The sequence below is a fragment of the Chinchilla lanigera genome, unplaced genomic scaffold, assembly GCF_000276665.1.
Source record: "Chinchilla lanigera isolate Chin_1 unplaced genomic scaffold, ChiLan1.0 scaffold00002, whole genome shotgun sequence".
Lineage (NCBI taxonomy): Eukaryota > Metazoa > Chordata > Mammalia > Rodentia > Chinchillidae > Chinchilla > Chinchilla lanigera.
This window is the reverse complement of record NW_004955403.1, coordinates 8,115,015-8,137,876: the sequence shown is the minus strand read 5'-3', so window position 1 is coordinate 8,137,876 and position 22,862 is coordinate 8,115,015. Positions and strand designations below refer to the sequence as shown.

Genomic DNA, 22,862 nt, shown 5'->3' with positions numbered 1-22,862 from the left:
AGGCTGCACAGGCCACTCAGCAGGAAAAGCAAAAGGACGCCCTGGAAACGCGTGTGGTGTGGAGAGGGAGGGCTTGGGAGCCTGACCGCATCCTGACCACGTAGTGTGGCAGTCACTTAACCTCTGCTCTTCCGCCTCTTCATCTATAAAACGGACAGAGTAATGTGGGCCTTGAGAGCTTTCGTGAGACTTAAAGGTAATACAGCACTTAGCCCAGTGCTGGTAATATGGCGGCACTCAATACATTCTGGTAACAGTCCTTTGAATAGTGATGGTAACATCATTCTGGTGCTTCAAACACAAGAGCTGCCCAAACAAGTGAACCTTCCACCTCTCCCACCTCTCACCTGTAAGCTTCTCGGCCAGCATATTGAGTTGATCTGAATTAAGGCCACGACCAACATAGGATGAAAACTGCCAACTCATGACTTCCAGGAGCTGGCTCAAAGTGGCAGGCGGAGGGTTGCTAAAGAAAACCAAGTTCTGAAACAGAATTGTGACGATGATTATATTTGTTCATTACGCTGAAAACACTGTAACTCAATGCAGAGGATTTACAGCTGAGGCTGACCTAGGTTAACAACACAGAGTGTAGTGTCATTCTGTTCCTTTTAAGGATTGACCTTGCTTTTTTCCTAGAGGGCTTTTTGCTCCTTAAGTGTAATGTAATATAGGGCTCCCTCTTTCCTGAAAGAATCATTCGGCATCTCTTAGCTGGCCCTGAACTACCAATCAACTACCAACACAGCTATTTAAAACTACCTAACAAATAATTGGACTGTTTTCTGAAATAATAATAATTATTTTTAGTACTGGGGATCAAATCCAGAGACCCATTACCACTGGCCTGCATTCTCATTCCCTTTTAGTTTTTTAGTCAGTTTCTTCATTGGTTTAATTTTGACCTAAAGTCTTGCTAAGTTGCCTAGACTGGCCTCAAACTTGCAATTCTTCTGCCTCAGTCTCTAGACTAGCTGGGACTGAAGGCGTATGCCATGGTGCCAGGCAATATGCATCATAAACAAACTTATATTATGCTTAATTGGCTCGTTATGAGTTGGCACAAGTTATATATTGGTGCAGTCAATCACCACAAAGAACAAGAAACAGGGAAGCCACAGGCTAGGGAAAGTAATCTTATGAGTTCATGATTAACCCCAAACTCCTATTTTATGGGTAGTGCAGCGTTCTTTCCTTATTTTGCTCTAGATGAGCGCATATCCTGTTTGATCAGCTATAAACAAGGTCGTGCTAAGAGACAGATCAGCCATAGTGGAATACAAGACTTTGCTCCAGGTGATGAGAAAGTAGATAGGTGTGGAAGCCAAGAAATATGTTCTCAGAAGAAAAGGAGGGGGATAATTGAGAAATCTGGTGGAACTCTGGAGGCACGATTGGTGAACGTGAGCTACGCTGGGCAGCAAAAAAGAAAAAAAAACAAAGGACCAAGAAACTTCAGGAAGTGAGAATGAAGGGGGATACAGCCTCCAACAAGGAGTGAGAGAAGAAAGAAGAGGAAGGAAGAGAGAGAATTTTCTAGGGGGGCATCTTTCCTTATACCTGAGAACTGTGTCTGCAAAAATGTCCCAAAGCACAGAATATAATCTGGGTCAAAGGGCCTAGGCTTCAAAGCAGAATATAATTAAGAAATCAAGGTTAATTGCTCAGCTTGGGTCTTTAAAGAGCGGTGAATCTGTTTTAGGAGCCAGGTATGTCCTAATCTCCAGCGTCTCTGACTGGCACTGAGGAAATCTGGGGTGGTTGGTGTGATGGTCTTGGTCGCTTTTTTCCAGAGAGCTGCTAACAAAAGCCAAGTGCAGGGCTGTGCTGTGAGGCCGCAGGACAGGGACGGTGCTGAACTCCCTCATCTCCTCCCTCCGTGGGGCTGGAGGAAAGGTGGCCGCGTGTGGCTCCAGATGGGGAATGGCATTTAATCTTGGGACTGTCCTTGGCCTAAAGACTGGGTGATTTCTTCACTGAGTTCTCCTCCCCAAAAAGGCTGAGAAGAAGCCAGGCGCAGGGCACGCTGGGCAGCCTCCCTCCGTGTGAGGGCACCTGTGTGGGAGGAGGGGGGCTCAACCACTTTCCGTGCCATCTCTAACCGAAGGGAAAAAACACTTGGAGCTGACCTGTGCTGGCTTTGTTCTTACGGCTGGGATCTAACAGGAAAGAATTCTTTGGAGGGATCATTTGTTTTGAAATCACAAGATAGGCTGGTATTTACATTTGACCTATTTTTTCTAGTCCTTGGCGGTTTCTGCAACAAAGCACTGAGCTGGTGAGATGGGGCAAGAGGAAGTGCTGGCTCGTCTTTTCTAGCCACTCCGGGCTCCCCGACTCCCCGACTCCCCGGCTCCCCGGCTCCCCGGTGCTCTCAAAAGAGCTTCTACTCATCCCTCCTGAGGACTGGAGACAAGTTTCGGTCAGTGTCTCAGATAGCCACTAGATGTCACTAGCACCCCGTCGAGGTCCACAAAGGGCACAATTCATGCAACCAACCAAATATTTACAGTTAGAGAAGATGGATGAAGATTCTGGTTACTTGTTTGGAAACTGATTCTCTACTTTTTGGGAGGCACTGTGGAAAAGGCGGGTCTGGAAGAAGGTAAAGAGGTCAGATATCAAATTCTGGCGGAGGCCTCGGAGTTTCACTGCAGCCTGCTCGAGAGAGCCAGAGGATGGCAGAGAACTCTCTACGGTACACACTGCCATTGAGAGCTGAGCAAACCCTTCCGAAATAGCAGATCCAGGACCCATCCCTTCTGGTAGCCACAACTCTCAGGATCTGTCAAACATGCTACACTCAATAAGAACGGGGAGGCACCACACACACACACACACACACACACACACACACACACACACACAGAGTTCACTGACAATGAAATACATTGACTAGAACCAGAGGGGGAAGGACAGGAATAAAGACCCTACCTGGGAATCGTTGGTTGACACGTTGTACCAAATGATGGACGCCCAAGCGTTAGGCAGCTGACTGACATTGGAAATCATCACCACGGGTAATGAGCTGGTCTGGTGTTAAAAAGAAGAATTACTGCAGGTAGTGATGCCTTACATTGCTCTTACACTTAACCTTCTCCTCTAAAGGGCCATTGCAAGCCAACTCTTCTCTCCCCGTCCTCTCCCCATCACTGTCCGTGATGCCTGGTCAGTCAATGACTTATGAGGGCGGCAGAACGCTCTGAGCAGTATGAGTCAGGGCACAGGAAGGAAAGCACAGGAATCGTCTCAGAATGCAGACAGGCAGCTTCTCCAGGGTCTTCCCTGCCCCTGCATGAATAGTCACACTGCCTGTGTCACATGCAGTCCTGCCTCAAATGCAGCTAAGGAGAGAGCCTACTGATTTAGCCTTAGAAGTTAGATTAGACAGACTGATTTCAAATTTACTTCTGGTTAAATCTGAATATTCAAAGGATGACCTAAGGCCTCATGAATATGAGTACTGGACATGGGGTATTTTATTGCAAGAAAGGTCTGCTGTTGCAGAACCAATGGTACTGCACTACCTTGTGGAACAAAGATGCGTTCACAGACTGGCCTGGGACACTCACTGGCCGAGAACCGCCCCTTCCCAGTTGCAGACCTCAGATTACTGTGGCCAATAATATAACCCACTTGAGGAACTTAACAACTCATGGAACCAGAGGTCTAGGGAAAAGTGATGAGGAAGGGATCTCTGAAAGTGTAACAAACGTGTGCATTCATAAAGATAAAAGAACAAAGACAGCGTTCTAAAATAACACACTCCACGACTAGGATCATAATCGAGGTAAACTGTCTGTTCACCCATGCACTGATTGGTTCATTTATTCAACAAATACTGAGGATCTACTGCGCATCTGCTAGCTACTGGGCCCTGACAGTGCGGTCTGAACAAGGCATCGTGTCCTGCCTTCAAGAAGCTCAGAGTCAACCATGTTCACACATGTTTAATCCCCAGGTTTCCTTATTCTGTGAGTTTCACACTGTTAAAAGAGGGTCAAAACAATGTACTCCTGTCAATAGCACTATCATTTTGCTTGTTTATTCCATTAGAGAAACCTACCTCCAAATCGATGGTCAGGCCGGAGAGGCAGATCTGTGTCTCGAAGGTTATGGAATGAAGCTCTTCAGTCACCACGTGGCAGCCCTATAGGAGGCACAAAGAGTTATCTTGCGAATGCACAGCTGCTGTCTAATGCTAGAGCTGTTAAACCTTAAAGGAGACGTCTCCAGACATCCCATTGTTGAGCATTCCCTCTTGTTGCAAAAGTCATATAGAGTTTAAGAAATCTTCATTTCCACAAACAGAATAATTCTAAGTTTCCAAAAGCAAGATCATTTCATGATTTTTCCTTAATTAAAATGCAACAAGTTGTTCTTTAATTTTTGAAGGTTTGTCCTTTTGATTTACCAAATGTTAATAAAATATAACATATACGTGTTAGGTATGCAGAAAGAACTCCTAGCATCTTTGTGAATTTGTGTTAAAAGGAAGCAAAATTTCCTGCTGGTTAAACCCAGGAGGTGAGATAACTGCACCCTCCTCTGTTCATTCCAGAAACTCTAATGAGGCAGCAGTCTGAGTTTTGTTCACTTTCTAGTAAAGGACAGTTGTAGGGTAGATCCCCAGTGAGAGGTAGGAAGTATGGAGGGTAGAGAGGCCCCTGAGCTCTCCACCCTCCACAGCTGAGCTGTTCTGAGGCTTCAATGTAGGAGGGTGAAGAGGAGGCCAGTCAGGAGCCCCACCCCTGCAGTCAGGGGTCAAGGTCAGGCTATGGGCAGGGGCGAGGCACATGTTGCAGATATGATACACTGTGAAAGTCTATGGTGAAGTCCATGATCCCTTCTGATTCACACTTGGATTGCTCACAGCCAGGCTTAAGTTTCCCATAAAAGACATCCCAGAAGTAGGCCAGATGAAGGAACTGGTACTTCAGTGGGGACTTGGGGGAGTCTCTCATGAAATAGCCAGGTCCTAAGATTCACTCCTAAGTCTACAATTTCCAACATTCATGTAGAGTATTGAAATCGCATAAACATGTGTAAAGGAAAAGGACTAAAGAGGGTGCTAGGTATCTTCAACTCTGTTTGCAAAGTTGGAATCTTTTAAGCTGGTCGATGGGTGTTCATGTATTATCCTTTATAGATGTTTAAAGAAGCAATGAAGACGTTACATTTAGGGTTTGTCACTGAGAAGCAGGTACAGAATTACAATAATCTGTTCTCCCCTGGGCTAGGTTGTGGGGCCTGCAGGTTGTTAGACTGAGTAGAGTGGGGTCACTTTCACTAGAAAGTGGGGTCAGCAGAAGTTATGCATAATGAAAGTTCTGACTGGAGCCCCTTAGACTCCCCCAAGGGTACCCCCAGCCCACTAACACACATACACACTTCTTCTCTCAGTGTTGAAATAAATGGCTGTTTCTTTGGTTGACAATGAGATCAACTAGCTGGTTTGTGCCTAAGCACCAATTTAAGCAAAAAACATATTTTGAAACAACAGAAAACCTCCCTACCATATAAGGAGGGGGTGTGTACGCTATGTAAAGCATTGAGACAACTGAAGAACCCGTAATTCCCATCTTTTGTTCAACCATGGGTGCCCTTCGTGTTCTCACCAAGTTCAAGGGTAGACAGGGTGATTCAAGCGTGTGCAGAACATTTGAGAGGCCTCTGGCAAGTGTATAAATGGAGACTTAATACGATGTTTAAATGTTTAACCACTATAAATTAACAAATGTAAAATATGGTCTAGTGTCCTGCCTTAACACATAGCCTTCACATAACCTAACTGGCTAATTTTAGCTTCTCGAAGTTGGCACATGGCAGCATGGGTAGAGCATGGTCATCCTGGATCATTGCCTACCTTCTCCACGTGCGCCTGTGTGAGGGGCCTCATGTGACAAGGATGGCTCTTCAGCCTCTCCTGGTACCTGGGATTGCTTGAAGTGCCCGTGCTATCCATGCTTGGGAGGACAGGCCTGGAGAAGAAGCCCACTCAAGCCCTGAGAGAGGGTTCGAGTTTCCTTGGGCTGGAAATTCTAGTGTCCTGAACCCTGGGTGGGCATCTCACCATAACCCATAGATGATCTTTCTTTGCAGGGAGGACTATAGTTGGAGGAGGCTGAAGGAAATCTTTTGAGTGTGAGGCCCTGTGATATTGTGTTATAAGAAATATCTACTTAGATTCTGTCTCTAGTTCCTGGGCCAAGGTTTTTGTAGATAGGAATGCTAGAAGAATCTTTTGTTCTAATTGGTGATCTTTAATTCTGATTCCTGATGCAGTGCTTATAATTTCCTAAGTGACAGGAATGTTTGACACAGAGCTCCTGAATCCTTTGGAACTTCCTGGCAATAGGAGCATCTTTTGGTCTAATAAAGTGACTTTTGGGGCCCTTGGCTATACCCAGAATGGGGCCAAATGCTGGGGAGCCTTCCATGGGAGTAGGAGCTTGGGACTTTCAGTTCCACTCCTCCTGAGGAGTAAAGGGGCCAAAGGTTGGGCTGACCGCCAATGGCAATGCTGTAGTCAGTCAGGCTTACTTAATTAAGCTTCCATAAAAACCCCAAAGAACAAGATTTGAAGAACTTCTGGGTTGGGGAACACACAAATGTGCCTGGAGTGTGCCGTGGTACTGGAGGTGCCGCTTCCCACCGAACTTGCCCTGTGCACCTCTTCATCTGTATCCTTTTAATATCCTTTCTAAGAAACCAGCAAATATTGGTAAAGTTCTGTGAGTTGCTCTAGCAAATGAATGGACCTGAGGAGAGAGTTGTGAGAACCCCAATTTGTGGTCTTTTGGTTAGAAGCATAGGTCAAAACTCGGCACTTGAGGTTGGCATCTGAAATGGGAGAGGGCTCAGCTGTCCCGGAGCCCTTAGCTATGGAGTTTGATTTGAGGTGGACAGTGCCAGGGTTGAGTGAAACAGGACATCATCCTAGTGTGTGCTGGAGAACTGGGCAGGAGAGGAGACATTCTCCCTATGGTGGTGATCAGAAGTAAGGTATTCTATACTGAGACAGAGTAGGAAAATTCAAAATACAAATTCTGTCTTTCTCTCATTCTAGCCTCTTTATGGTTTCACTTATATGATTAAATATGCATGCAATCATTCATTACGGATAATTTCCCCTACTTTTTGAGTAGTGATAGTCATGTGTTCATCATCCAAACAGCAGGGTCATGAAGAGTGTGAGACACCAGGACTCCACAGACAGAGCAACGACACTCAGGGTTGTTCATTCACTCAGTTGTCTTGGAGATTTAAAGTAATTCCTGAAGTTTAAGTGAAAACCTTTGATGCAACTGTGATGCACATTTGGAACAAAATCCAGCAATGAATCCAACAAACAATACGCATAGCCAGAAAAAAGCAGCCCTGACAGAGGAAGCGTCGTTAATTTTCATAGCTTGCACAGCCATCAGTCACGGTCTTCACTATTCTATCACTGTAATCTAAGCCAAAGACACTACTCAATTTCACATTCCCAGAGCCCACCCCTTACAGATGGGGAAGACATCCTAGATGACATGCGCCATTAATGACTGTAGTAAAAGCCCACCTAATCATCTGAGATTATTACAGATTTAAAATCTGTATCATATTACCATATAATATTAATACCATGAGGCACTGTTATAGCTGGATTGACTGTGTAGTATTTCTAAAGAAAGATACCCAGTGGATATCTATTAAGCAATTAGAAGATTGGTCAAACAACTTGGCCAGGGTCCCACCTGGGGAAAAATATACAATCAAATGGATGAAAGGTATGTCTAGATGTCTACTTATGTTATTTCAATTTCTCCGTTCACTGTCTAGCAATACACCAGTCTTTAAAATAATATCTCTTCCAAGAAAAATTTCTTGCTCATTTCTTAGCAAGCCACAATTGATATTTTTGCACACGGAAAATTGTGTGATGCAGAAAACAGAACAATCCATATTAACACCTATTACATGTTACACACTGGGTTTGCTGTTGGAGAACAGTGAAGAAAGGGAAACGGAGCAACCCTGTGACAGATGGTCTGTAACCCCAGAATCATAAGAAATAATACAGAATGACAACAATGCCCAGCTTATGAAATAAGGGTGCCGTGTGTATGTTACACTTCTTAGCCGAAGTTTTTAGTGATATGCTGATTTCTAATTTAAAGAAAGCATCATTCAACTTAGTGACCTAGAAAGATCTTGTCTCAAAACAATAAAAGATAGGGCTGGATATGCAGCTCAGTGCAAAGGCCAAGGGTTTGGTCCCCAGTATCTCCATAAAAAGTACATTTTGAAATGATTGCAAGCATAGCTTCCATTAGTCAGAAGGGAAGCGGCTTGCTGTGAAATGCTGGGGCTGGTTGGGTGTGAGTAGTGTGTCTGTGTGTGAGAACACTGAGCCTTGAAAGAACATCTGTTGGGCTATTTTGTTAAATGAAACTCAAGTCACCCAGGCTTCACTAATAGCGTCTTTGTGCTTTGTGACTTTCCACCACATAAACAAAATCACCGAACACCTCAGTCTGTGGCCAGAACTGTCATTTAGTAGTTGAAGTCTCCTGACAAAGAACAAACTGGAGAATCTGTACTTCCAGCTTCCCTATTCCAACAGTTTTCACATTTCGGTGATCACTCGCTGTTTGGCCTGACTCCCTGTGTGATAAAGCCCGGGGGCAGTGTGTGTGTGTGTGTGTGTGTGTGTGTGTGCGCGCGCGTGCGCGCGCACGCGTGTGTGTTCATGGGAATGTTTACTTTACAAGCATGGACTGATGGCTTCAGAATCTGCCCACTTGCTGGGAATCAATTCTCTGACTCTTCCCAGAAAAGAGCAAAGGTGGGGGAAAGCAGCAATGATTGCTAACCTTGACTCTGGCGGTGTCTACAGATTCCTCGAGGGATGCTGTAAAATTCCAAAGCAACTTCTTAAAATTGAATTCATTTAAAAAGACCTATGGCCCCTATTCTGCTTGCACTTCTGAGGACTGGAGAATCTTAGGCAAAAAGGAGCTTCAGAGACTGTCTAGTCTAATGGATTTTGAAAAAAAATTTTTTTTAAACCTGGGACCACTTTCTTGACAGTAAATTTCCTGTCCAGGTTTCTGGGTATAAAATACATCATATGAAGTTGCCCCGATTAAAGTAGGGCAAGGCACCTTTTTGGTCGTTCTGGGTCTTCTAGAAGCAGGATGGGTCTTGTCAACTTCCCTCCTTACTTAACCCTGTAGCTAGGAGTTCTGGATATCCTGACATGCCACCTCTTCTCGGAATATTTCAGCATCAGCCACAGGGTGCTGGAATTCTAAGCGGGGTTGGAACGGAAACCTTACAGAAACTCTCATTCCTGACATTTTGTTATGGTCTCAGTCATTTCATAATTATCCATTCTGAGCTCTTGCAACCACAAGAGCTGGACTGAGAAACCCAAAATTGTTGGGGTGGGGTGGGGAGGTAGTAGGGGACATAGGAGTGATAATAGAACCCCCAAACTTACAATCCCATGAAAGGGGCATATATAAGTGGAGGTCTGAATTTTTAGGGATGTGGAGACAGAGAACTACTCAGATTTCTTTAAAAGGGTCCAGGTCTCCAGGGGGGCCCTCGGCAGATGGGCAGAGAAGGATGAGGGTCAGCAGCTGTCTTGATGGAGGACCCATCTCTTTTAGAGCAGGTTTCACTTGGTGTAATACCAGCTGTCTACAGAGGGGGCAGCAAAGGGCGGATCAAGAAGACCCACAGCAAACATGGCCCTACTCTTCACCACTGACTCACGCACGCCACCTGCCGAGGTCCTGGTGAAACCCTAGGAAGGGTACAGTGACGTCAGCCCCATTCTGTAGACGGGGTAATTAGGAACAGGAGAGGTTCTGCGGCTTGTGCAGAGTCAGACTTCAAGTCCACTGAGACACAGCCAAAATGCACAGAGACACAGTAGGCGCTGTTTTACATTCCTTGTGAACTCGGCAGGGCTTCCGTTTGGAGGTAGCCTTGATCTGCGAGCTGGTGTGCGAAGTGTGGGCACTTGCTGAGGAGCACGGGCTCACGGGGGTGGGAGAGGTCGGTGAGGGGACAACCAACTCCGCGCTGCAATCCCAGGCGCAGCGCGGCAGCAGCATCCACACTGCTGCGGTCTGGATCTTGACGCTGTCACAAACTGCCCGTGTCATCGTGAGTGAGCCGTGTGACCACTCAGTGCCTCAGTTTCTCTAACTGGAAGCATGAACGGTATGTCCTACTGTACCTCGGCACAAGCTACAGAAGCCAACATTAGGGAATCTCTGAGCGCCCAGCACACTGCGAACAGCAGGGAGGGTTTGTTAAACGAGCTCTTAGCAGGCTGTGTGCTCCGGCCAGGTGCTTACACGCAAGCAACAGCATGTTTTTAAAACTTGAAAATGAGGATATGCTGCGCCGGATTTCTGTTTTTCTGAAATGTGTTGCCACAATCCCTCGGCCCGTGGCTTCATGAGCCCCACTCTATCCCAAGCCATCCCCCAATGTTTCCTAACTTTCCTTTTGGTCACCCCTCCTGACCAGCTCGACTTGCTTCACATATTTTGCGACATAACCACGTAACCGATGGCTTGGCTTGTGTCCCTTGGAGTCATGCTAAGATGCTATCAACAGGGGGCGCTCAAAGAATAGCTTAAAATACAAGCCCGGTCTAGCAAACCGGAGAAAATGAAAAAGGAAGAAACAAGATCGGGCTATGACCGCATGATTTTGTTAGTAGGAAAATAAGGGGAAATAAATTCAAAACAATATAAGCAGACAGCATGAATAAAGACAGTGGTTGGTTTTCTGTAGCAAGAGTTCTACTTCGATTTCTATTTCTAGGGAAATCCAAGTAAAGATTTTGCTTTTCTATTCATAACGATGACAATGTATTGGTACAGTGGAGCTATTTAGCTATTCCCAATGGGCTTGTTTTGCTTAAGAAAAGTTCAGGATAATTGTGCTTAGTTCATTCAGACTCATATAATACTGTTCAGGAATGTCAGTCAAGCTGAACGAAATGTTACTACTTTGGTCAACTTTTAGCGATATGTGTGAAATAGGCTTTTACTCATAGTGTGCTAGGTGAGAAGAAAAGCTCTCACTTATTTGTTTCACTAGAATATCCTCAAACTCAAAAGCTGTGCTTATGTGATATCTTTGACAGCAGAGGACTGCTTGGGGCCCTGCCTTAAGCAGAGATTCTATGCTAGAAGGAAGACTTACCAGTAGCTCATTTTTGGTGGGGCTGTGATATTAGTAAATGATTTTTAAGGCACAAGAAAATGAAGAATCTGAGAGGAGAAAATGGTGTAGGGCATTAAAGCTTTTGTGACGTCTTTGTGATTTTGTGGGTGTTGCACACTAGATATCCCTGGATGCTAGATTAGGCAAGTGCTTTTCTTCCAAATAATTCAAAGCTTTTTCTCATAGGGGCTGTGACTACAAGGATAGGAAATTGGACCTGTACCAATGGCACCAGAAATTAGTTTCTGCTTCATGTAGGGCGTCTTACATATGCAGTATCTCTATGCAGGGAGTGTTAGACATTACTGTCTTGATCTGGTAGAGAAAAAAAATGTGATTTTTCTCCACCAGATCATTAGCCGAAGATCACATTAGCAGTCACTGCTGGAACACGGGCCAGGTTTCCTGCTTCCAAATATACAGGTCAACAGACATAATGCTACTCAATAGAGGATCGGTACAGTGACTTCCAAGCCAGGATTTGACCACTCTGTCATCTATTGACTCAAATGTGAGTACTCAGACTGCACTGACTTCTTCTTTAATTCAGTTATCGGATGCAATACAAACCTTAGACAGCAAGATAACTGACACCACAGAGTAAAAGGTTGTTTTTCACCTGAGATTTTCATATGTCATAATTTTTGAGCCTTATCTCTCATCTGTGGGAAAGTAAGATATTTTAAGATATTTTACCACCATGGAGGACTGAGTGAAGAAGTGATGGCACACCTATAAGATGCAATATAGTGCAACAACTCAAATCATGTTTCCCAAGTATTTAAAGTTATGGAAAACTAATCATCATATATTGCTATGTCAAACAAAAGATTATAAAACAATGTATTGAAATATTTTTACAGTATTATATACATAAATAAAATATCAGAATAATGTGTACCAAAATATTATTATTTTGGAGGGCATTATGATATGTTTTTAATATTTCCATTAAAACTGCCCCTTATTGTCCATAATGATCAAGTTTAGTGTTTATAATCAGAGAAATATGGATTTGATTTTATGTAAAATCAACCAGGGTTAGAGCTTTGTAAAAAATGAGATATCACAGGCTTATTTCTTTAAAAATTTTCTAGGAGGGAATATTTCCTACCTCATTTCCTTTGCTTCCAGCACTGGACTTCATTTCTTTCGGTTGCTTTGTGAAAGAAAAACAACAGTGTTTAGATGGAAGAGAATTCTCAGCTACAAATCAAGTTGGTCGTACCTCCTGTCAGTATTTTCTTGGCCATTTTGACTGAGGGAACTGTAACCCTGATATTTTCTAACTTAACGAAACCTGATCTAGCTGCCTAGGTTCAAAAGAAGGGAATCCTGATAACCAAACCAAAAAAAACAAAAACCACTACAAATGCGTGCACGTAAATCTCTTTCTGGTAATGTAAATGTTACTTTTTAGAAAGTAGACCTTTGGAGGGTGATTTGGCGGTGTCCCAACATGCAGGGGAGGGACTTGCTAAATGTTAATAAACCAGAGGAACAAGGAGAGGGGGCAGCAAAGGCAGCAGGCCCTTGGGAATCTGAGAACTATCTATGCCGAGAATTAAAAAGATGACAAAGAGAACTCTAGGCCAAGAGGAAGTGGTAAAAAAAAAAGCAGCAACAGGATGAGGCTGGGCTGGAGCTTTCTAGACATGCCGGTGCATACCATGCACCTGCTGGGACCAGGGCCGTCCCATCTGCCCAGGCTGTCCTCACATGAAAGAACTTTCAGCCACACATGTCATTACTGGTTATTGCTCCTTGGGGAGATTTTAAAAGTAAAACCAGGAACGCCCATCCACTTTAAGATAAATCATCTTCGTCTTTATCATCAAGATGTATTGATCAGCTATTCCATACATCTAGGTATTAAACCACCATTGTTAAGAACTTAGACAGTGAGGGGCTGGGGATTTAGCTCAGTGGCACAGCACCTGCCTGCAAGCACAAGGTCATGAGTTCGATTCCTGGTACCGGAAAAAAATCCAAAAAAAAAAAAAAACCACAAAAACAAGAACTTAGATTGTGTGAGTTCTTCCTACCATTTTAATTCTGCAACAGTAGCATATTTCATTTCTCATATGGTCCTTAATCTCACTTAAGAAACATTTAACAAAACTACACAGAAGTATAAGGCCTATTAGTAAAGGTATGTCTGATTTGGGGTGAGAAGAGAAGCGTTTGTAATTTTACTCTCAAACTTACCAAATGCCTAAATTCCACGGAGAGACTTCCATTAGAAGATTCTTCAATGGACATGGCTTTGACATGTGTTCCACAAAGGACAAATCTTCGATTGCTAGAGAGTAAATCTTAGTCATTTACCTGTCCTCAAGTACAATATATTTCAAAGAACAACAAAAAAATTCTACAATATAAAATCTTACCTTAGAGTTGCAACATTCCTGTAAAACCAAAAAAATTCTTTAAAATGATTTGTTCATTAGGTTTAGAAAAAGTTTTTAGACTGCTTTACAGGATCTTATATAATAGGATTTCATTTTGAGTCTTTGTAGTAAAGTTTCTAAAATTAAATCTTCATTGGATCTGTCAAATATTTGAACTTTGAAGTCAAATAGTTGAAGTACATTGATATATAAAGTTAGAGGAGTAAATTTAAGAGTTCAAAAGGATTGTATAAAATAAGGGTAATTCATTTAAAAATATTTTACATTGTCATATTTTTTAAATAAAATTAGAAAACTTACTTGTCAATGGAAGCTTTAACCTTCACCTGATAGTTTAGTTCTGGCAATTTAACTAGTAGTCTGAAAAGAGATATATCAATAAAGAATCAAAGATAAAAATTAAAGTATTAAAAGTCTTTTTATTTTCAAAGAGTTAAACATGTGTATAGCATATACACATTAAAAAACTTGTATTATGTCCTGCTACATGTTAATGTGTTTTAAAATGTATAATTTCCCTTTAGCTTGCCACGTTACCAATGCTGACATCAAATCCTCAGTATCATCACAACCAAACATTTGAAAATATGCCTCTCGTCCACTGTGTGTGCTGAATAATACATTGGTCCTGTTACAAATACAGGCATCTGTTTCGGCTAATGTCCAAATCTGTACAGATATAAGAAACATTCTTTGCAAGGTCTTTGCAAAAAACATTCTTTGCAAGGTCACTTAATCTTCATATTCCCCCAAAATATGTAAACTTAGCAAAACTAAATGTTTTGATGATAATTGTTCTAAAGTAAAAATACTAAGAAAGACCAGGTGCCTCTGATATGAATATGGGAAATCCCAATTCAAATATGCTCTTAATCTTTAAACACATCATGTATAAGGAACAACAAAAATGTTCATAACTATAAAAGATCTAACTCTGAACAAATAGCATGTAATGAGCTCCTTCTAGAAGCCAGGCACAGCCTCTGAGACCTGGGAACTGGTATAGCACAGAGTCAGGAAAAGAGAAATGTGGACACAGCTACACATGAAAGGAAGGCATCCAGCCACGCAGAGGGAATATAGGAAATATGGTGACAAACCATCAACATTAGAGAAATAAAATAATGGGTCAAAGGCAGCCCACGCAGCAGGCTGGGTGGAATTTAGCAAAGGTCCCTGAAGTGCCTTGTACAGAGCACAAGACTGGCTTCGGGCTTTGCAGTATATTAACTGTACAGTCATTGAAAGTGAGTAGCAGGCCGGTGTGTAGTCACCTAAGTAAGGCCAGATAATCTCCTTCTCTACTCTCCTTTCCCTCCTGCTGCAGGAAGGATGTGTGATGATCCCCTGACTGACGCTGGAGTCCCCATCATCCTCCCTTTGAAATAGGAGGGTGCACTGTGAGAGGGGTGTGGGGCAAACTTTTGTAGTAAGTAAAGGATTGTCTTTCAAGACAGTGGGGAACAGGACTCAGGGGAGGAGCGGGGTGGGTGGAAGCTGTGGATAGAAGGGGACAGGGTGCCCACACCAGGGACTAAAGGTCTATGCCCCTGGCAGTCATTTCTGACAGCACACAAGGTGCCTGTCCAGGGGCTGCACCACTTTTTCTCCTCCCTGTTCCCCAGAAAGCATTGTCTGCTTCCTCTGTCATCTCTAGCAGTGTTTCAGGGACCAGGAGGACGCCCACCTCCCCACCATCTGATTTCCCTTTGTCGTCAGTCTTCGAGTGATCCAGAGATCTGGGATGAGGAATGAACTTTCTTTAAGAAAGAACCTGACCTCTGGCTTTTGGGTTTGGTTCTCAGGTGTTGGTGCAAAGCAACTGAGGAAGAGGTTTAATTAGGGCTTTGAAGTGCAAATTGAAGACAAGTGCCTTCACTTAACTAGAGTTGCAGTGCTGATCTGTGCTGTGAGACTCTATCCTAGGACCCTAAACTGTTCTCTACCACCGCATCACCCTTTTTTAGTCTGCAGTCTCAACTCCCGGGAGTGACTGAGAGAGTCGCTTTCTGGCTTGCAGTTGGAGACATGACAAAAATATCTGAGAGCGAGAACACAAACTCACTGTGGTGTTATTAGGGAAAGCTGTTTTGATTGCTCATGCTGATGGAAAAGACCAAGCCTACAGTTACAGCAAAGCAAAACAACACAAAAGCCAGGGTCTTTAAATCACGTACACAGTACGGCTAGCCTAACAATTGCAGAATTCAGACTTCTTGTGGAAAAGACGATAAACCAGTCCCTAGGTAATCACAGAGGGAAAATGTGCCACTACATTCCCTGGATAGGATGTCGCAGCCCTCCACAATCTGTCCCCATCTGTCTTTATCATTCTGTCTCCTGCTGTTCCACCATCGTATGAGACTCGGGGAGTTCTTATGGCTGAGGCTCACTCTCTCAAAATTCTCCTTCCTCTTCTAGTCTCTTGGGTCGTCTTCACAGGTTAACCTTCTCAGCGGTTAATCCCATGGTGCCTGATATAAGGATTTGAAACTTTCACACGAGTGTCCCTCGTGTCCTCATTAATACCCCATGCGGTCCTGCTCTGGACAAGCAAGGCAGTCATGTTAACATGTCTGGGACTTCACAGAAGCTCAGTGCTCCAGAAAGACGGGTTGAATGTGAGGCACCGAAAGAGAAACCGGCCCCCTCACCAGCGGTGGTGACACTCACAGACATGGAACAAGAGAAGGCATTCTGCCTACCTTAGCTTCACCGTGAACTGAATGAGGGTTTTAAGTACCAGCGGCCTCTGTGGGTGGGTTGGCATACATGGCTGTCGCTCAACCACAAAGGAGCTACATGGAAAGGAAATCAAGCTGTCATCGAAAAGCACTGTAAATAGCGACAGATTGCTAACCACAGGGGAACAGGATGCTCTCCTCCAAATACATCCAAATATTCTACAACTAGATGTTCAATTAAACCCAAACTTTTCCAGCAGCTGCTTATAAGTAATGATCACAAGATAGGGAAATACCTGAGGATTGTCCCCATGTAATAATGGCAGACAATTCTTAGTTGTGATACTTGAGTCATCAAAATGGGCCCATTTTTAAAATCATATTAGAGAGTTAATTTCATGTCATTTTTGGACTGAGTCTTAGGACTTCTTGGAAATATTAGTATCTTTTTCTTTAGTGAACTCATAGGCCCAAAAATGTTCTCCACCTTTCATTTCTTGGATAAGCATTTAAGAAGTAATCCCTGAAATCTTTTCTAGAATGTAAAAGCTGAGCTGTAGGTGGGTATTACCGCTTAGCTCATGGAAAACTGACTCAGTCGGTGGGAGAAGTATTAGTGAATAAGTAGTGAAAGTAGAGATGTGGCTTCTGGAAGTATCTAAGGGCTCACTTCACTTCTTCCAGGGGTTCACTATTCAAACACCCCTGCCACGCCTTCACCTGAACACCAAAACTACAGGCGGGGCATCCTTACAACTCCACAGAACCGAGGGTGCCACACAGCATAGGTAAGACTTCACTTACTTCTTGAAAAGGTTGTAGATCAAGAAGGTGACTCTTTCTAGCAGGTGTGCTCTTTGCATGGGGATAGGGTCACCATCATACGTCATTTTGGTAGATTGCTCCTCCAATTTCTCCAGTTGCCTTCTGAGTTGGAACAGACTTTCTGCCAGTAGGGTGAAGCTATTGAACAGCAAATGATAGTTTTTCCACTTAATACTTGAGCACTTTAACAATTGACCATATTTCATAAATGTTAAATTATTAAATAGTTATCAAATTAAATTGAGTCAATTCCAATTAAGGTTAGTGAGACCTCTTTATTTTTCTAATCCATTTCTTCTTGAATCTGTGTCATAGATGTTAAATGATTCCACTGTTTTCTAATTTGTTCCTCAATTAGAGACACTGTTTATGAAATTTTGTCAATATCTGGAACCAAATCCCTTTCCATTAACCTTTGTTTATACCTGGTAGGCATATATATGTTAGGGATATGGCACTCACTAAAAGGCAGAGCAAGAATAATTTAAAACTATAAAATATACTCATGACATGAAGCATATAATGTGTAAGAATACTAAAGAATCTCTCTCTCTCTCTACACACACACACACACACACACACACACACACACTGTGTTTTACAAGCCCCAGCCCTAAGCATTAGTTAAAAATGATCAAAGACTCTGGCAGAAGATATGCAGTATTTAAAAATGTTTGCCTAAATAGAGATGGGATTTGGGCCAGGTGAATAGGGAAGAATAAGACAAGAAAGAACATCTTAAGATCTTAAGCATCTGGTATCTTAAAAAGCTGAGACAACTATTTTCAAGATTTTGAAGCTAGTGTTTATTATATCCTTAAAGAAAATGTATTGGTGGGTTCCAAAGTCCATTTAAGAGTTTAAGATTGATATCTTGCATGGGAAATTAAGCAATTCTTATGCACCCTGCAGATGCTCCGTCTTCCTGCCCCAAGGAGTGGAGAAGATGAACATTCACACAAATCCCCATCTTTGTGTTCTATTGTCGAGTTCCCAGTTGCTCGTATACCATCAATAAGCTAAATGGAAACCTGTATTCTCCGGCTGAGAGACACCGAAGCTTTGTACTTCCTGTGGTTTTCATGAGAACTCAAGTCAGTTCGCTTTACCAGTTCTGAAGCTGGTCGAGCCCATTGTGGAGGGGACCCCCGATGCAGGCGATCTGCTGTCGCCGCTTCCAGTCCTGCAGCTCCTCTATCAGCATGCTGCTCGTCAGCAAGTCCATCTCATTCACTATCTGCGTCATCTTACTGAGGGCCTCCTAGAAGCACAAGTACCCCCCAAGAGATCTTCATGAGAAACCACCAGAATCTAACTTAGAAAACACCTGGACCTGGGAGAGAAAAGCTTAGTTGAAAGTTTGACCAAATATTTCATCAAGTGTTAGCTTGTGGGTGCCACAGCACTGCCTCTCTGAGCAGTTAAATGATCACAGTTAGATCAGGTCCTCAGGAAAGAAGAATAACCACCACTTAACAGCCTCATGTGTTTCAGTGTACATAAGTTGAATTGGTGACTTTTGGGGCAATACTGAAAGTTGTAGTCACACAACCACATATTTAGCTGGGCCTGGAGGGACATGCCTGTAGTTTCAGCTACCTGGGAAGCTGAGGCAGGAGGAGTACAAGTTGGAGGCCAGCCTGGGGCAATTTGGTGATATCCTGCTTCAAAATAAAAAAATAAACAGGGTTGAGGATGCAATACATCACTCCCTGAGTTCAATCCCCAGCAACACTAACGAACACAAAAGAACTATGTATATGAGGGCGTTTACAAGTGTTTATTCTTATAAATATGATTATTCATTTACCTGAAAGTATATAGACTATGCTTTGAGCCTTTCCGTGTTAATTATATCTTTATTAGGGTTTGGAGAAGTACAACTTTCAAAGGCCCAAGTTTCTGCCCTGACTTTGCCACAAGCGACCTGAATTGAGGCAAAGCATTTAACCTCGTTAGAACTCAGTCTCCTCATCTGTACAACCAGGTGAATGGATTGACTTCCAACATTCTTTCTCTCCTTAACATTTTATTCCTAAAGTAGAATAGCACAGCATGCAGAAAATGTATAGCATAGGTTTATTATGCATAAAAGCATGAAATTTTACCTTGCGTTAACTACTTCACGCTTACAATCTCATATATAACTAAATTTAAAGTGTTGCATGTTTAATGTTCAGACAAATTCCTGAACAAAAGAAATGGAGCTGAACTCTTAAGTGAACGATTGATCATCAGTTACTGGTTTAATATTAATTGCATTTCTTTTCAAAGAGAAGTAGCAAATGGAAATAAACATACACCCCTTCATGAAAAATATTCCATTGACTCAGAAAAAAAGCTCTTCTTCCCTTTGAGAAGTTAGACTGAATGTGTTCAGTTGCCAGTGAACTAATTTGAAACCCAGAGAACTGTGTAACATAGTGTCATTTCTCAGAGTAAGAACTACAATGCTTATGTCCAGGAAAACTTTCAGTCATCAAGTAATGTTTTAATTACACGTACACACTGGAACCCATCTCAGCAGATTAAGTGAAGCCACTAAAACAGCTATGCCTGGGGCTGGGGATTTAGCTCAGTGGCAAAAGCGCCTGCCTGGCAAGCGCAAGGTCGTGAGTTCGGTTCCCGGTACCGGAGAAAAACCAAAAAAAAAAAAAAAAAAAAAAAACAGCTATGCCTGAAGTACTGAAAAAATTTAGTAAAATCTCCAACTTAAAGTTAACAATAGCTACAGTAAAGGTGTCATGCAAGCAAGCTGATCAGGCTCTAGAGTGGGGCATCTTTGCACCTGCCAAATTGCAAGCCCTGTTCCTAGAAACACGGCCTGTTACTCATTCGGTGTAAATGGAACTGATAAAATCTGAGAGCATGATTTTTTTTTTCAGTAGGACTAGCTTTACAAACAAGAGAAAAATAGGCAAGAGGCCAAATTCACTAACCTTCCTCTTGAAGTCCAGGCTGTTGAGCATTTCTTGCAGGGTCAAAACTTCCTGATTCATTAGGACATTATTCTTGTCTCCCTGATCTGTGAAGGAAGAGACATCAGATTTGGAGTTCTCTGCATGGCACAGCTGTCTACTCCTGAAAGCCACGGGGCCTCAGTCGGCCATCCTAACCAGCCCGGCCAAGAGCAGGAACGTAGGCTGTCAGACACTGAAAACGGGGCCATGAGAGCCGAGCTTGGGAACTGAGTTCAAGAATGTGCTTCTTGAGCCGGAAAGAATTACATCCATGCCCAAGGAAGACGACCTCCTTATCTTACCTTGGGGCTCTAGCCCATTCACCACTCTGCGTTCATTTTTTGGTGGTGGAGGGAGGAGATGAAGAAGTTTGTAAAATGGGGTCCTTGCAAGATACCTCTGCATTAAAGATAAGCCTGGTTGTTTGGTATAAGGAAGGAAGGGGACTTCCCTTATGCCCAGAATTAAATTATGTTTGACTCTTTCTGAGATCTATTTTCCCCTCTGTCTCAGAAATAATGAGTAAGTAACTGCCTGCTAGAATTAGTTTTATCTACTTAGTCTAAGAACTAATAAAGACTAAATCTTTTATTATTCCTTTTGCTTTGCACAATGAGCTAGACTCCCAGTAAAATTAGAAATGAGAGTGGCCAATTACAAAAATAGTTACTACAAAACAAAAGCAATTTATCTTCTTTGGTGCTGACGTATTATAAACAAACATCATACTTTAAAATTTGAACATTAATGTTACTGATATGCAGCAAGGGATTGTTCATACCAGCCGTTCATGTCCATAAAAATGTGGACTAAGGTTGCCAAATGGACTTGTGGAGTTGTGAAAATGAGGTTCCAGAACAAGACGGTGGCTAATGTCTCTAGAAAATAGCACTTGTCCAGCTGGGCGTGGTGGCGCACGCCTGTCATCCCAGCACTAGGGAGGCTGAGGAGGAGGATCATTGTGAGTTCGAGACCAGCCTGGGCTACAAAGTGAGCTCAAGGCCAGCCTGAACTGCACAGCGAGACCCTGTCTCAAAAAGACAAAAAAAAAGAAATTGCACTTGTCTTGTGCCCAAAACTTTCTGTTCTGCTGAGGATTAGATATTCTTCCTGTCCCAGATCCTCACCTCCCCTTAAACTCCCCATGAACTTATTCATCTGCTGATTGTATAAGTAAATGCACAACCGGTGTGGGGCAGTTTCTTCTCTCACCAGGAGAGAGTGCTCCACCTGACCCCAGCTTTTGTATATTGACTCCTGTCTTCTTCATCCTTCACCATCCTCCCTCCAGAGTTTTGTGAGCTGATCTGGAGGTAGCAGGTAGTTTATATATAAAATTTGGGATTAGGTTATCTTCAAGGTACTGTAATCCTTGATTAAATTTCTGTTTGTTCTAAAGCTTTTTGGGATCACGGGGGATCCTTTTCATAGTTGATTACACCTATATTATGCCATTTGTTCTTTTTTTTTTTTTTTGAGACAGGGTCTCACTATGCAGTTTAAGCTGGCCTCGAACTCCCTATGTAAACTCACAGCAATCCTCCTGCCTCAACCTTCTGACTGCTGGGATTACAGGTGTGGGCCACCATGTCCAGCTATGCCATTTATTCTGAAAGTGAAATTTGTACATATACATAATCACAAATATTAGAAATAATACTGCATGGAAATCTAGCTATACTGAAGGTGCCAAGAGTTAAAAGCAAAACACCTTACTCCTTACTTATAATAAGTTAAATGTTGGCTCAAAATCATGAATACTCACGAAACATTTTAAGCTAACATTTTAATAGTGGAAGGTAATTCTATAACTGAGAGGTTTATATCTGATTTATTTTTTAATATTATTTTGAAATGATTTTAATCACAACACTTTTGCAAAAATAATATAGAGTCCAACTACTAAAGTCCTTAGTTAGCATCCCCCATGTCTGCCTTAAACACAATACAACTACAGTGATCAAAACTAGTGAATTGGCACCAGTGTCGTCCTATTAACTAATCTAGACCTAGTTAGAATGTCATCAGTTGTCCCAGCAATCGCAGCACTCTTTAAACTATCAACCCATTATCACTTGTAAAACAGGCTTTGAAAATATTTTCATTTTCCTCTCCATTTCTTAAAAACAGTGTAATTGTATTTAGCATCAATCTTTAACCACAGAAATTCGTATTTCAGTGTTCTATATTTTAACACTTATACAACTATTGAAATAAATAATGTTTTGAAAGAATTTTTTTATCTGGAGAAATACTGAAAAATAAAACTAATACAGTATATCTCGGTCTGGGGATGTAGCTCAGTGGCACAGTGTCTGCCTGGCAAGCACAAGGTCCTGAGTTTGATTCCCGGTACGCCCCACCAGAAAAGATTGTTACACAGATGTCTCATTTTTTGAAAAAGAGATATGTATGTATATGAACATAGAGAAAAAAAGCTAGAAGAAAATACACTTTGACAGTGATTATCTGTGTATTGCTGATCTCATGTGGTTTTTATTTTTATACTTATGTCTAATTTCTAGTTTTTCTTCTGTGAAGCACATTTCTACTTTATAATTCTAGAAAATTACATTTTAAAAACCATGCAGAGATGACACCAGTAATTTCCTGACCTTACTGGATTTTTATTAGTTCTGATAATGATACTCAGATTCTTTAGAAAAATGTCCTTATTCTAGGGAGATGCACGTTGATATTTCATATGGGTGATTCCATACACAGTTTTTTTTTTTTTTTTTTTTTTT

At 42.3% G+C, this 22,862-nt stretch overlaps 1 protein-coding gene across 3 annotated transcripts in view; it reads right to left on the bottom strand.

The window, feature by feature from the left end:
* The window catches only part of Stat4 (signal transducer and activator of transcription 4), an 82,782-nt gene that overhangs the window by 6,376 nt on the left and 53,544 nt on the right, over positions 1 to 22,862 (bottom strand). For all 3 annotated transcript variants that reach the window (XM_005373295.2, XM_005373293.2, XM_005373294.1), the window contains exons 7-17: positions 20,095 to 20,180; positions 18,265 to 18,416; positions 17,135 to 17,293; positions 16,352 to 16,444; positions 13,947 to 14,006; positions 13,626 to 13,643; positions 13,444 to 13,537; positions 12,350 to 12,394; positions 4,067 to 4,150; positions 2,935 to 3,033; positions 348 to 483 (exon numbers count right to left, since the gene is read on the bottom strand). In XM_005373295.2, coding sequence (XP_005373352.1) covers positions 348 to 483; positions 2,935 to 3,033; positions 4,067 to 4,150; positions 12,350 to 12,394; positions 13,444 to 13,537; positions 13,626 to 13,643; positions 13,947 to 14,006; positions 16,352 to 16,444; positions 17,135 to 17,293; positions 18,265 to 18,416; positions 20,095 to 20,180 — 1,026 coding nt within the window. The remainder of the gene's footprint in view (positions 1 to 347; positions 484 to 2,934; positions 3,034 to 4,066; positions 4,151 to 12,349; positions 12,395 to 13,443; positions 13,538 to 13,625; positions 13,644 to 13,946; positions 14,007 to 16,351; positions 16,445 to 17,134; positions 17,294 to 18,264; positions 18,417 to 20,094; positions 20,181 to 22,862) is intronic.